The sequence below is a fragment of the Centroberyx gerrardi genome, chromosome 3 (genome assembly GCF_048128805.1).
Source record: "Centroberyx gerrardi isolate f3 chromosome 3, fCenGer3.hap1.cur.20231027, whole genome shotgun sequence".
Classification (NCBI taxonomy): Eukaryota; Metazoa; Chordata; class Actinopteri; order Beryciformes; family Berycidae; genus Centroberyx; species Centroberyx gerrardi.
Window position 1 is genome coordinate 23,447,070 of NC_135999.1, and position 15,711 is coordinate 23,462,780.

Sequence of the window (15,711 nt, forward strand, 5' to 3'; positions counted from 1 at the left end):
TGGTGGAGTTCACATCTAGCTCTTCAAACAGACCTTAGCTTTGTTGTTGCAATAATACACTCATAGCGATGAAGCTTCATTCATCATCACAGCAACGGTTTAATTGTCTCTATATGCATAAAGCATATCAATATCTCCTGCAATCTTGCCAATGTATTATTCTCTGCCTGCTGAGCGGAATTTGATCCCCCTCAATCTATATTCTGCTATTCTTTATGCCATATTGATTTTCTCTCATCAATATTTCAACCTGAGGTGCTGTTCCTATTTTTCCTAACCCTGTGCATGATTTGATATGAAAATGGCTATGAAATGGAGGAATTTGCTTTGATGTTGATACTGTAAACTGCATTGCATTGTTGTTTTTTCTTAACTCACCTATTGGATTATTTCTGTAATCATGAGCATGGCTGTGTCTTTTGCTGGTGTGTTGAGTGATGTTAAGATGTATATGGGTTAAGGGACTTTTATTTGGATTTTTTTATTACATAATTTTAAGTTGCTTTGGATAAGCGTTTTCAGCTAAATGCCTAAAATAGAAATGTAATGTAAAGCTGTCTGGTGGATGATATATTTGTGGCCGGTTTGTCAGCTCCACATTGAGTGTCCATGGTTTTGCCATGCGAGGAGCGCTGTGTGCTGTGTGTGATCTCGGTGTGTTTACAGCGCCTCTGTGTTTGCTTGCCAGATCCTCTGTCGATGAGCCCGCAGAAAGCCCTGGAGACCATCGGGGCCAACCTGCAGAAGCAATATGAAAACTGGCAACCCAGGGTGAGTGAGTTCATGTCAACCAGCCTCTCTCCCTCCTCCCCCGTGTGTGTTCTTATATATCGTTACAGTGACTATATTCACTCACGCTGCTGCACATTGCATACAGACTGGGATCAAATAGGATTTGCAAGGAACTCTTAATGTTTAAAAAAAAAATCCATGAAAAACTGGAATGGTGGCACTCCAAAACTCACTTTTTTTATGCAATTAAGGTGAGACATAACCTCAGTTATACCATATGTTTACTGATTAGTCAAACACATTTTGGCATGAGCATTCATCAAGCCATTCCTGTGTTTTTCATGGATGTTTTAGATGTAATTTTAGATGGCATAGATTTTGGCAGAGTACCCTGTCAGAAGGTCATACCTGCTATATGTCCTTCAGTTCTTTGCCAATCCTGTGATCTTCATTAGCGGCACCTGCCAACCAACTAGGCTAAAACAAACCCCAAAAAATAAAAAAATTAACTACTATTTGGCACACGTCTGCTTGCATCCAGTGGTACCGTACTGTTTCAGAACGGGCTCCTAGAACAGAGGCAGCTGTTATTACCTCCGCCAAGGAGATAATGCTTTCGCCTGTGTCTGTGTGTCCGTCTGTCCGTCCGTCCGTCTGTTAGCAGGATATCTCAAAAAGTTGGGCACGGATTTGCACAAAACTTGGTATGAAGGTTGGTTATGGGCCAAGGAATAACTGATTAACTTTTCATGTCGATTGGCCAAAAGGGGGTGTGCTTTTGGGCGTGGCATATCACCAAAAGGTGGTTGTGGAGGTCTGTGCTCTACTGAGCACATTTTCTTGATTCCAATGTTTTCTATAGGTATCACCGCTAAGACACTGTTTTCTGCTCTCTGATGTGCATCAGTGCGACAAACACAGTTCTTCAATATTCACTCCCTTGCTGTGTGTGTGTATTCGTGGGCTGCGTGGCGGACATGTGCTGATGTAAGCCTACATCAGGTTCAGAGCGCTTCAATGCTCATTATTAGTTTATTTGGTGTGTTAATGAAGATGCAGACGGATATATTTTGCTGTACATAAGCATATGGACAGCCGCGACACGTGTGGGAGTAATGCCAGTTAACTATGTTGTCAACTCTCTGTTAAGGTGTCAACGCGTTGTTCTAATTAAGTGTGTTTGCATTTTAACGGTGGTTCAAAAGAGGGTGATTGGGTTTGTTTGGACACTCCCAGTGTTCACCCTGTCAGTTCCAATACTGTGGCAATGTAACACCCGTGTGTTCTTGACAATCATTCATAGTTTTTTAAACAGAGGCATCATGTGTGCTTGGAAACTCCGCTATAAGGTGTATGTGTGTGTGTGTGTGCGAGTTTGTCCCCATGCGCGTGTGTGTGTGCATTTGTGTCATTGCCAGCAGCGGCAGCTCTCCTTGGCTTGTTGTGAGTACGCTTTCTGTTTTCCCAGAGGCTCCTCAGTCTGTCTGCTGTGCTCCTCCAGCAGCCCCTGGCCGGGCAAGCCCTCACCCATCACTCCTAAACACACTCCCACTACACTAAGACAGGGAGCGCAGGGGGGCAACCAGAAGACTGAAGATGTGGAGGAAGCAAGGATTTTAGGTGGTGAGGTTGGGAGGAAACGGAGAGTAAATGATTAGAGATTGACAGGAGGAGACAGAAAGGGAAGGAGCCGGTGTTGAATGTAGCTGGATTGAGCGGTGAAGATGCTGGCAAAGAAAAGGCCGAGTTCTGCTCCTAAACCTGCTCACACACCACTGGGACAGAGAGAGCAGGGAATGAGGGAGAGAATTTCACTGGACTTAGACAGCAGGCAAATCCAATTTGTTTGATTGAAATCTGATCTTTAAGGCTGACTGTCCACATTGTAATTTGACTGTTCAGATTTGTGTGTTTAAACAGTATCATCATTTACTGTCATTATGCCATTTTTTGTCATAGTAATGACACATGCTGACTAAGCACATTTCCTGTCCAGCAACTAAAGGAGGGTGGTATATACGATGTTAGTTGGTACTGCTGTCACCACGGGCATCACAGTGCAGCGAGGGATATGGATATGGCTGTCCTCCATGTTTGTTGTTCTCTGCTCTTCTTGTTGTAACATGTGACGTCAAACACGTGTCCCGTGGAGAGTGGCGAAAACCCCCCCACTTGAAATCTGATCTGAGCGGGGCGACTGCGACTGAGATCTGATTTGAATCGCATTTCAAACCACATACAAATGTGGTTTAAATATGATCTGAAAGGATCAGATTCCATAGGTTTCTTTTGCTGTTCAGACTTTAGAAAAAGTCTGACTCATATTGGATATATGTAAAAGAATCAGATTTTAGCAGCCTGTCTGAGCTTAGCCTTTGAGGGACAGGAAGAGGAGGAGGAGGGAGGATTTTAGAGAGGTGGAGGCGGAAGGAAGGAGAGCGCAGGAGAGCAGCAGGAGGAAGATGAAAAGAAAAGCGGGGCAGGAGGAAAGGCAAAGCTACGAGGAGACAGTTTGAGATTGCCAGAGGTGAAAGGGAGCCAATGCAGTGATGCACAGGGCAACTTTAGTGCAACAGTACCCAGTGAGTTGCCTCAGTGTTGTTGCTTTACTCACATGGAAACATCCAGTTGCTAGGAAGCATTTGACTGCATATCTTGTAGCCTGTTTGCTGGCCACCTGCATGGCCCCTGAAAAAATTGTCTCCACTCTTGAGGAATTAAATGTAGGAGATGGAGAGGTGTGTGGCTGGACTGCATTTGGAAAGAAAGTACAAAAGTGAAGAATGAGGTAAGAAGAAGAGGAGGAGGAGGAGGAGGAGGACAGACATCCACAGAGATGGAGAGAGCAAGAGAGACCAGCTGAAGGAGTGTGGGCCTGGGCTCGGGTGACCCAGGGGGTCAGCGGCAAATGGTGGTAGGAGTGGATGAAGAGGAGGAGGAGTGGGAGGGTGAGAAAGCTGTTCTTTCTTCCAGCCTGGGGATTCACAGCTCCGCAGCACCGCACAGCAGAGCAGCGTTCGCCAACACACCTTACATAAACTGTTGACAATGCACTCCGTGAGGCCGCTGCTATTTAGCTGCTTCGTCAACATGTTGATGATAAATTGCATAATGATAAGCTCAGTTCGGATGGGCAGAGTTGATAAACACAAGGCATTAATACCAAAACCCTGTCACACATTTTCGTGAAACCTGCGGTGCTGGTAGTTGAAAGCAGTGTTGATAACAGCTCAGCTACCCGGAGAGTTTCGCTGTGCCAACCTGCCGTCACGAATCCATTTCTCTGTTTGCTTCTGTACTCTCACATTAACCCTCATGGCCAGAAAACACAGAGAGAAAGGCAAACACCGTCTTGGCTGCAGCCCACTCAATTTCTCTATCAACACTCTACCTCCTGCTCTTTTTTCATTCTCTCTCTCTCTCTCTCTTTCTCTCTCTCTTTCTCTCTCTCTCTCTCTCTCTCTCTCCTCTGACCTTTCTTCACCATTTTCCACTCCGCACCAAAGTTGGTTTTCACTTTTTCAATCAAGCCTCTCCTGTGTCCGTCCTTTCTTCACCTCTCTGTCTCTGTGCCAGTCTTCCTTGCCTGTGGATTTTTTTCTTCTTGTACTAGAGTCAAAAAGGATGATGTAAAGCCTTTCTGCTGCTTGTTGGCTTGGAGCTGACAGCTCATACAGTAGATGCAAATTACCCCACACACTGTCCAACTGTGCATTGGCTATTTTAGGCGGTGGATCTGCCCCCAGGGTGTAGCTAGCTCGATTTAGCTCATTCTACCAGATGCAGCCCAGGTACGCGCCTACCAGAAGTTACACAATTGGTTTTCAATGCCTTGTGTGTTTGACCTTTTGGGAGAAACATTATTGGTTCAAACAGTAGCATGACATTGCTGAGTTAGCACACATCTGACCCAAAACTTCATTATAACAGATCAGTCCCCTAGGGTGTTAATGTATATCAAATATACAGTCTCTTTGGAACTCAGTTAGCTCATGTTGCCTTGAAAACTCACATATAAAGCTTTTTTAAAGCTGACTCAGTATAACTTGGCTGTGTAGCTGCCTTTGTAATTGTGATTTATGTACTTCACAGTTTTTTGTTGTCCACACCTTGTATAGCTTAAACAAATTCAGTTTTCGGTTGAGTCTGTGTGTGGTCCCTCTGGTGTAGCGTTAGCGTAGCATGCTAGCAGCCAGTCACTGATAAAGACCCTGAGTGAAAGTGACACCTGACGGCTGGCAGCGGGGCTGATTTGTCTGTGCTGTTGGCTGTCAGCCCACAGAGGGCCCGGCTGATGTCCTCATACTCTGTCACTCGGCCGTAACACTGCCGCACAGTAGCCTCTTGTCTGCAGCCGCGCTCAAGTCGGGCGTAATGAGGCGTTTTCGTTCTTCCCACACGCAAACCCAGGCTTAACTTCAGCTTCTGTGGTACTCATGCTGCATGCCTGAAACTCCTTTCTACCTCTACCTCTCCACCTCCGCACTTGAGCCTCATAATGACAGTCACTTGTATACTTATCCATAAACAATCCAGTGTCCTATTGATGAACTGTTTAGTGTGGGTGAGATAAAGGCCAGTGTGTGCCACTTCAGAGACGGTGATATCGTGTGTGTGTGTGTGTGTGGGCGCAAGATGACTGTGAATACAAATAGAGGTTTGCAGCGGAGGCTGAAAGCGTCATGTGGCGCACGGCAGTCAGCTGCTGGAAAGTCCCTACACATGCAATAGCTTTTGAAGGCAACAAATGGCCCATCGCTAACACACACTTGGTCAAACTGGTTCAGAAAAAGACGAATGTGCCCACGCAGCCACACACTGACGAGAGGTTTTTACACACGCATCCACTCATTTGCACAAGCACTGGCCCACTTTTTCTTGGAATTTGTGATGTGCTTGCTGCTCCATCATTCATTTTTATTATTCTTATTTTTATTTCTGCGCTTTGTTTTCTGTAAAGCACTCGATGACATCCTTTTTTATTAAAATGCTCTAGCCTATATATAAACTTGACTGTAGCCAAGTGGGAAACATGTACTAACAGATTGTTGTGCGTACACTCAACTTTTTCAGTTTTTCTCTAACGCTTTTCTACTTGTTTATCTCGTTATTGTTCCGTCATGTACAGCGCCTTCAGTATAGCCCCTTACCACCACCATCTTATTTACTTCAGCCATCTTTGTTGTTGAGCATCATCTGAAGAGTCTTGTCTCTGGTATAGTTTTGTTTTGGGTTTTTTTTTGTGTCTGTGTGGCACCAGCTCCTCCAGGAGTGTGTAATATTAGAGCACAGACTGAATTCAACTGAGGACTACTTTTTGTTTCATAGAGATGCGTCGGGAGACTGTTATTAAGATACCTTACTTAACCTTCAGTTTCTCTCTTTGTTTTCTGCCTGCTCTGCTCCCCTATTCTCTTTCAAGCCTCACTTGTTCTTCCTCGTTTTCTGTCTCTTCATTGTCGCCCTTTTTCCTCTCTTTCTCTCTCTCTCTGACTTTTTTCCTCTCTGGCCTGTGTTATGTGTTTGAGGGGTTAGTGCAGAAATTCTCCCCTTTACACTTTTTAGATGTTTGGTAGTTATTGAGATGAAAAGCAACGTGCTTGTCTTGTCAATTACCCTTTCAAAGGCCCTGCAGTGTGACTAACTTGGTGAGCATGTAGCAGCTGCCAAACAGGTTTTGGCTGGGTTCCTGGTGAGAATAATCGTCATTTCAAATATCTCTTTTGGTCTGTCTGTCTCTGTGTCTATCTCTCTGTCTCTCTCTCTCTCTCTCTCTCTCTGTCTCTCTCTCTCTCTCTCCTATCTACCTGTGCTGCTTGGCTGCAGCCTGTGAATCCCTGCTGTCCACTCCCCTAACCGTCTCTGTATTATTTATCAATGTGCTGCAGCTCAAACACTTTGCCACTGATTGGCTTTGAGGCCTTCTCTTATCACCCTGGCAACACCCAAATTACCCAGTGGGAGACAGAGACAGGAGTGAACAATTTGCACGTGTAGTGAAGCTTGGGTGGCCATGATAGTACTTGTTACCGTGCCTCAGTGATGACGCAATAAAACTGAGTCAGTGCCACAGCTTTTATTTGTGCCAAATGTATCAAAATTTACAGATACCAATCACACATAAGTCGTACGCGTATTTTTTCTGTACCAGCGGCAAGATGGCAAATCTAATTCAAAGAAAAATGTTATACAAGATGCTTGCACTGCACTTGAAAAGTGCAATGTTGTAGCCTCTCCAGCGCTGGATGGCACCAATTAAAAACCAATGAAGAATTTACTTCTGTGTACTGCTTCTGTGCAACTACTCAACTCAGTACATGTTCACAAGTAAGGCACGGTAAGTGAGTTACATGAGTGACACAATCTTACATTTAAGGATAAGTCGTATTTGTCTCTTCTTGGTATTCTCTGATAGAGTTGTTGTAGAAATTCTGAAATACATTGCATAAGTTTTCCTGAATTTTTTGAAATCATGACAAGACTACAATGGTCAGCAACTTGGAGTTCAAAGTTCAGTTTATTAGAATGAACCAAAAAATGCCATGTATTTATAGCTTCATCAGGCGAAACATGTAGCTCATTATCATCTTAGAATAAAAAGGATTCTTTTGCACAGTGTCTGTTGTCCTGGGTCTTGACTGTGCCGTTCCAGCTGTAAATATGTGGCGTTTATTGGTTGCGTTGATGTACCAGCATCTCTCGATTGACACGCTGTGCTCAAGTTTTTTTGTTTTTTGTCTTCAATTTCTTTGAACTTTGAGTGCAGCACAGTGCGCGCTGCTCACTGCATGGGACTGTGCACGACTATGGCCCGCAAAAAATACTGTCTCCATATAACTCAATGGATCAGCTGGGGGCAAGAGAGAACACCGCAGTACAAGGTTAGGGAGCGGTCCAGGTCTCATGGTATGAATGTGCAGGCTGAGCAGTGTTGGAGGACAGTTTTCACTAGACTTCACTGTCAAAGGTGCATCTGTAACCAGAGAGACAGAGAGAGTGAGGCAGAGTATGATTGTGTGAGTGAAACTGCGAGAGAGGAGGGAGAGAGAGAGTATGTCTGCGATTTTTACTTCACTTACCAGTACCATCTCCTTTTCTTTCTTTTCTTTATTATTATTTTTTGCCCTTATTTATAGATTAATAGATGACTTCTACTTGTACGTATATTTCTCTATTAACATATCTTAATGGAGTTTTTGATACTGTTAATCCTTTAGCATTTTCCTTTGTAATCATTATTGTTTGGTTTTTTTTAAATGGTGCCTTGGCAGCACATCAAATGTCATGCCAATAAAACCAATTGAATTGGAGAGAGTGTGAGAGAGAGAGAGGGAGAGAGAGAGGAGTTAAGTAGGCTAATTGCTTCAGAAACTTTGCTTTGACTGTGCAAGGAAGCGAAGTATTTACATTTTATATTAACAGAAATCAAGAAGCAATAACTTACAATCAAGAAGGGAATTCACACCGGTGATCAGACCAACGGCAATCACAATCCAGCAGAAATGAAAAAAGTGGCACCCACTCTTACAAAATGACTAATGGCACGAAATTATAACAAATTCATACTGAACTTGAAAATGAAAATGGTGATGAATATGAAAGGGAGATATAGAGATCAATGAATACAGTATAGACAGACTGAGAGTGTGATTGGGTGTGGACTCTTTTTATGGCTTACAATTTCCAGTTTTGTATGAATTTTGATGAAACTCATCCTTGCCTGGGTGCAGTGGGAATACAGCAAAAGTACTTCCTCTCCTTAATTGCAACACAATAACCCAACACCCACTACATTATTCCCTTTGAGGACCCCTAACTGCTGCTAAATCAGTTGAATTCCAGTTGAATTCAATTGACAACCAAGTTGCGGGAAGCTATATACGGAGTGAATAACGTGATGCGGAAACTGTCTTGATGATCTACCTCCCTCCCTCCCTCCCTCCTCCTGCACTTAGCCCAGAGGGAGCCACAGAGAAACCATTAGCACACAGGAAGAGTTATGGACGTCACACCAATAGATCTATAAACAATGTGCTTATGAGGAAGGCTGCAGGTCAGGGCTCTGATATCCCTATGGGAGAGGAAGAGGAGGGAGAGAAAGCGCAAGAACGAAGGGGAAAGAGAGAGGGAGGGAGAGAGAGAGAGACAATATCGATCAGTTCCCTCACTGCTGCTGATCACCTCATAAATATCCTACTAGAAGACAGTTTGGAGACATCAAGCCGTCTAGTGTTAGTGTATCTGGTTAGGAGGAGATTAACTCTAGATTATGGTGATGTAAAGGTGACTGCAGTATAATCATGGTTTATACCTAGTCTAGTTTATTACCAGATAGGGGAATGCAGTAGTTGCCTGTGGTTCAGTGCTTTTTTATGCTTTATTTCTATTAGTTTAACAGGGTTATAAACAAAAATCGGTAACATGTGAAAAAAAAAAGATAGAATTTTAAGAGGGGAGTAGGTTGCCAGGAATTACATTTTCCTTTTCCCTTTTTTAAACCGACAGTTCGCACTTAGTTGAAAGAAAAAGGGATTAAGTTGTCACCCAATTTCTCAATTTCCCTGCAATAGACTATCCATTTGTCCCAATATGCCTCACCTTTGTCTTTTTGTAGTCTTATATTTCAGTGTTTTTGAACTTAAAAAAAAAAAAAAAAAAAATCAACTTTGGGGCTGGGACCCAAATTGGGCCACAGGTTTATGGCGAGTGGGTCCTCATACGACAAGAGTAGTAATGTGTTTTATTGATCCTCGCTCCCAGGGCGAGAGAATAAATCTCTCATTCTGAACCCGAGCCTTTAAAGTGGTATGTGCCTTGGTTAGCTGTTAGCAGTGTTCAATAGCTGCAGCGCTCCTCTATTCTCTTTCATCATCTCCCTATTGAGATGAAGGGAAGAAGACTTAATTTTGGAGATCTTTTTTTGGGAGTACTGCTCCTGGTCAGTAGTTGTGTGTGAAATGCAGGTTGGTAAATGCACAGACCTCCAAAGAAGTTAAATGAATTGTTAACCACCAGTATTGGCTACTCTGGGGACCCGTAGTCGATACCACTGTCTTAAAACAGAGTTTAAAAGACGTACTTCTAATATTGTCAGTATTATTTCATTCTGTGTCATAGATCATACTTCTCACGGCTCAATTTTTGCCAAATTGAAATATTGCCTGTGTGTGTGACAGTGTCAAGTGAGTGCTGACTGACCATTGTGTAAAACACTTGTCAGCAGGCTGTGTGAGCGAATGCTGTGACAAATTATGAGACATCACCACTGGACATGAGTGTGTGTGTGTGTGTGTGTGTGTGTGTGTGTGTGTGTGTGTGTGTGTGTGTGTGTGTGTGTGTGTGTGTGTGTGAGTCAGGCTCACAAAAGTGGCACAGAAAGTGATAATATTTCATTATAAATGAATGTTTGTCCAAAAAATGCACGTGTGTTTGTGTGCAAGTGAGCATGGGTGTGCTTGGGCGTGGGTGAGAGACAATGACACAGAGTGGGAGAGAGAGAGAGAGAAAGAGAGAGAGCGCTCCACGACTGCTCTTTGCATGTGATAAAACTAAGTGATGTAGAGAATGAGCAGTGCGACAGAACACATGATGAAAGTGTCAGTGGACGAGGAATATTAAAGATTGCTACGGCAGCACCATGCCTATTGACTTGGGATATGTGACTTATTATTTTGTGTGCTTCCTCTGACTTTGTGCTGCTGCTAGGCTACAGTGTGTCTGTACTTTGTGCACTCGCTGTGTGAAAAGAATTTCCTCCATCATGTCTGTCTGTCTGTCTGACTGTCTGTCTCTCTCTCTTTCTCTCTCTCTGTATCCATCTCTTCTTCTGTCTATCTTTCTTTAGAATTCCACTTGTGAGGAAACTTTTAGCAATACTCAAATACAAAACTCCTTTTAGTTGCTTTGATAGATATATCTCTCTGTCTGTAGCTATGTTTCCATCTAACCATCAAGCGAATTTTAACTTTAACTTTGAAATGTTAAAAAAAAAAAAAAAAAATTCGATTTAGGTGGGTTTCCATCAGCTGGCTTGAAGGGAATAAATAGGCTTCCTGGTTGCCAAAAAATCCAGTCTTGCAAGAATTGATCAGTATTGGGCAAGTTGCTATTGTCCTTTAGTGTCAGCTAGTGCTGGCCATATTTCATGCTTTCATCCAAAGGCGAAAACAAAGAAATCTACTTGGCAATATTCCAGTGCACCAACTAATGGCCGTATAACCACAGTGGAGACTTCTACATGTGAATGACAGCAGGTAGGACATCTCTGGCAGGTCGTGGTGGACAGATATCTTAGAGACATTTCAGGATGTCCAGAACCACTTTCAAACTGTTACGCAATTAAACTGAACCATTTGTTGAAATGCTGTTGTCAAGCCTACATGAGTATTTATTCGACAAATTTGTTTTCATCTCTATTTATTGCATAATTTCTGTATTGATGAAACCATTTTCCACTTCAAGCAAGCGTAAAATCGTGATATTGAGGGAATTTTATTGAATTTGACCGTTTCCAGCTTCGATAATTTGATTTATTAAAAATTGTGAGAAATACTTGGATGTAAACTCAGCTTATAGCCTACTCTTGATACTGCTTATACTCAGTGCAATGTTCTGTAGATCTGTATATATTTCTGTTAATTATTATTATTATTCTGTTTATTATTAATATTATTTCTATTGCTGACTTCCATTACTTCCCATCAGTCACGTTCCAACAGAGAACCGGGTGCATACTGTATAAATAAGAGACCCATTTCTCAGAATCTATGAGGGTGTCTGTCCTTGTAAATGCAGCCTGTCAGTAAAGTGTGTGTGTGTGTGTTTGTGTAACCCTGTGTGTGCTATGCAGCGTTGTGTGTAATGAATCGTTCCTGTGCCGCGATGCTCTCTCCACAATGACTCACCTCTCAGTTGCTGCACTCATCGTGTTTCAGTGTCCGCTGCGCTTGGGGACTAATGGCCAGTGTTTGACTATTATTATTACATCCTGGCTCCTCCGTGTGTGTGTGTGTGTGTGTGTGTGTGTTGGCACGAGCCTGCTGGAGAGGATGCAGAGCAGGAGGGTGCGACACGGGAAGCCAGGATGTGACTCAGGGGACAGATATTAAAGATACGCCACCCACCTTTTCATTGACTTATTCTTTATTCTAGCGAAGCGTGAAAATGTAGCGCTCTCATTCCTCTTGCACTCCAATCCGACAAGTTTCCAGCTTTGCAAAGTGGGGGCACTGGCGCGTCAGAGTGCTGAGGGACAATGGTGCAAATTGGGACTGATCCAGTTCAGTCTTTCTGAATTTAAACACTAGAGCTCTTGCGATGACAAAGTTCCCCCATCCCTGAAGAAGTTTTGGCTCTTTGCTAGTCATTTGAGCCACTCCACTGACTGCTAGACTCCTTCCACCCTGACAGGAACATCCTCCTCCTCCTTTTACACAGTGCTCAGTCAAAACTCTCCGTGTGCATCGGAGCCCAGTGGTCTACATTTATGTTCCCTCCTGTTCCTGATTATTAAAACCGCTCTAACCAGCCACCCATGGCTGTAATATTAAATTGGAAATGTTACAGTGTCTCTCCAAAACTGTGCAGTCCCCAGAGATATTGTCAATGAAACTGTTGGTGACTTTCCTTCACACAAAGTATGGTTGGTATTCACTGGCACAACTTTAATTTGAGAGGGATTAGGGATGCACAATTGAGTTTAGTGGTACATTGCATTTTTTCCACAAGTAATGATAGTACAGTATTGGCATATTGGCAATACTGGAACATTTGATTTTGTATTTTTTTGGATGTCCGCTGTAGGTGAAAGTGGTCAGGGTGTTGGTATAAGATGCAATAAGTGCAGTAAACTAACTTTATTTGTCACATCATCAAGACTAAAAATCGTGATTAATAATCATGATCATAATATGTCGTGATATAATCGTGATAACCATTTTAGAAGGATATCCTTTGTACACAGAATGTCTGCTGAACTGGTTGGCGAGTGTCCAAGCTTGTCTGGCAGTCAAATGTGCCACTACCAGTAATGGGCAAGTGTGGGTGTGACAATATTTGTGTACATGAGGGTGTCTGTTGTTGAACTTGGCCATCGTAAACACTTGCCCCGTCAGGGAATTACACTCGTTAGCACGGGTTTGACCTCTCCTCATGCTTGGCCAGTATGCTTCTACTACTTCTAAGTCTGAAATGTGTGGGAAATGAACAGGATAAATTCCAGGTCTTATTTGCGAATTGGACAGAAATCTGGAGAAGTCTGCAAAAAAACCCTGGTATTCAGTCCTGATACAAATATAATTGTATCAGGACTTTGTTGTGAAGAATAAGCTTCAGGTCTACAAATCAGCCCTTTCTCTGTCAGCTGTCTAATCTTATCTCCACTACTTTTTTTCAAAATGTATTTTTTTTTTCCAGAAATTTTGCAAAATTACCCTGGCTTACTCCTGAGATCCTGTACCTGAAGCCGGAGAGAGGTTTTGCTATGTGACATTCATATGCCTCCCAAAAGCCAGGATTTCTTTGTACTCAACGCTTCCTTTTGCTGCATCACTACAAAGAAAAGCTGAAAAAAAAATCTTCTCAGATCTCTCCATGCAGTTCCTCTCTCTGCTGAACGCTAGAAAGCTTTTGACATGGAATGCTCTTTAACTAGTTTTCTGTCCTATGGTGACTGAAGACAACCACAAAAACCCCTACTAATTAAACCCTAAACTAATTATTTATCTGCTTTTTATTCCTTATTGACTACAGTGAATTCATTTACCATTGAACAGTGTCTCGCTGGCTGTCCTTGAGTCTGCACAGAGGCAGTCGCAAGGAGTCCTGTCATGCCACAGTGTCAAGCTCAGCTCCATTGTTCACATAGTTGAGGACAGCATCCACTAACACAGACTAATGTCCTTGCTGCGGTTGCATTGACGAGCAAGAAGCTATGGAACAGACATAATAGGATCGCAAGTTATGTAAACTTTCTATTGAATGGACGTATAATGGCTATTCAGAAGGTTTTTTGTGTGTTTGTTTTGTTTTTCGGTCTTCATCAAGATCTGTGAAGGAATTGTGATGCCGATCCAGCTGTGAATAATGCTGCTAATGAATTCTAAGTAATGAGTTGGTTGTCAGTAAGCTTGATTTAGATATGGTGTTTACATCGCTGTAAACAATGGCTGCTATTGACACAGCGAGTGTGCGGGCGGGGGGGTGGGGGGTGGGTGTCCTCTCGACTGCAGTTGAAATTATTAGGCTACACAGTCTGTTCTGTTCCTAAAGTGGCTCCAATTGAAGAGCGAGTTCTTCCAATTATCCACTCTACAGATTGTAATATATAATATGTCTTCACATCCGTGCTCTCGTTAGTCGAGCTAAATTGCAGGATAGGAATTCTATATGTCAGATCATCAGGACACAGCGGTTCAGTCAGCAGCCACCAAGTTTTTTTTTTAACCTCCACACTCTCTCCCGCTGTCAATCAATCCCACTGTCCTCCACCTTGGCCCTGATTGCTTTCGAATGCTGAGACTTCCACCGCTCACTCTCCACCAATTAGCAGGACTGCCGTCTTTATAGATCATTAGTGTTCCCCTCTCTTGCCCCTTAAAGTCCTCAGCTAATGGCTCTTCTCCCCCACCTCCCCGGTCCCTCCCCTCCCTATCCAGCATCTCTAATGGCCTGCTCTCCTCCTGTGGTTTCTCTCCATCTCATGGCAGCGTTGGATGTCTGTATTAGCCGCTTGTTCACAGTGACCAGGGCTTGGCTTTTAATGGGCTCTTTTTATAGCACGATTTCTGCCTCGTTGTCCATCTTTGAATGTAATCACACTTAACCCCCAAAAAAGAGACGCTTTGTAACGATGGCAGATGGCTACAGCTTGTTAGGAGAATCCCAGGATGATTTGGGGCAGATATCATCACATTTTACATGAGGTTAATTGAACATCCATTTGGGAAATGTTGAATTAAATGAAAGGCCTGGTTGTGGATTGTAGATAAGTCTGAGTATACATTTCCAGGTTCATTTCCACAGTGTAGCTCTGGAATAAATTAAAATTTTTGATTTACTCACAAATCCCTGTAAAAACATTCTATATTTATACACAGATTAAGATCACATTTTACCTGAAAATCATTCTCCAGATGACTCAAGGTTTTCATGTGCTCCTGTGGTTTGACCATGTGATTTTGCTGGTAGCATGCGAGGGAAGTTACAAAATGTCAGCAAAATATGTCCCACTGGAAACAGTTTTGTAGTTTCTCTTCCCTCTCTTTAAAAAGAAGTATCAATGGCAATTTGGTGGGAAAAAATGTAAAGAAAAAAAATTGTTTTATTATTGCATTTTAAACAGTTTGAAGGGTTAGGTGATGTTATTTAGGTTATGCAGGTTTCCTGGTTTCCCTAGAATCGAAACTGTAATCCTTTGGCTGGATCACTACCAAAGTCAAGATTTTGGTATTGTGACGACCCGAGTGTACAGTACATTTTATATTTTTTTTAAGGAAGCGAGGAAAAAAAAAACACGTACTGTGGGTGGACTGTTGAAAAGTTAAATAGGCAGTGACACACTGGCCTTTGTTTTGACTAAACAATTTACTGCCCTTTGTTTTGACTGCATGATTTACGAGTCAAAAGCTTTACTTCACTCTTTTTAATACTGTTGACTGCATTGCTGTAAGCTTGGCCTTGATGCCCTAGCTGGCCAACAGTAGCAGATCTAAGCCTCTGCCTCTGCTCCTTCTCAAAGCTGCTTAAAGCTGGCCCTGCCTCTGCCACCAGTCTCCGGAGGATAGCGTGCAGTGTATGCTTTTCTTGGACGCGCATGCGATTATGCTGACTAACAAGTGGGTTGAATTATGTACAGAAGGAAATATGTTCGCGCTGAAACACCCACTGATGAAACCTCTAGCCAAGTAAAGAAACGGAGCCCCGTCGCAGAGCCCAAACACGCATTATCCGTGAACCGTAGTACAGCCGGTCCTAACATCA

At 42.9% G+C, this 15,711-nt stretch overlaps 1 protein-coding gene across 1 annotated transcript in view; it reads left to right on the plus strand.

Annotated features, from left to right (window-relative positions):
- The window catches only part of rptor (regulatory associated protein of MTOR, complex 1), a 155,130-nt gene that overhangs the window by 17,569 nt on the left and 121,850 nt on the right, over positions 1-15,711 (plus strand). Inside the window, exon 4 of the mRNA XM_078282116.1 lies at positions 689-771. Within this exon, the coding sequence (XP_078138242.1) occupies positions 689-771 (83 nt within the window). The remainder of the gene's footprint in view (positions 1-688; positions 772-15,711) is intronic.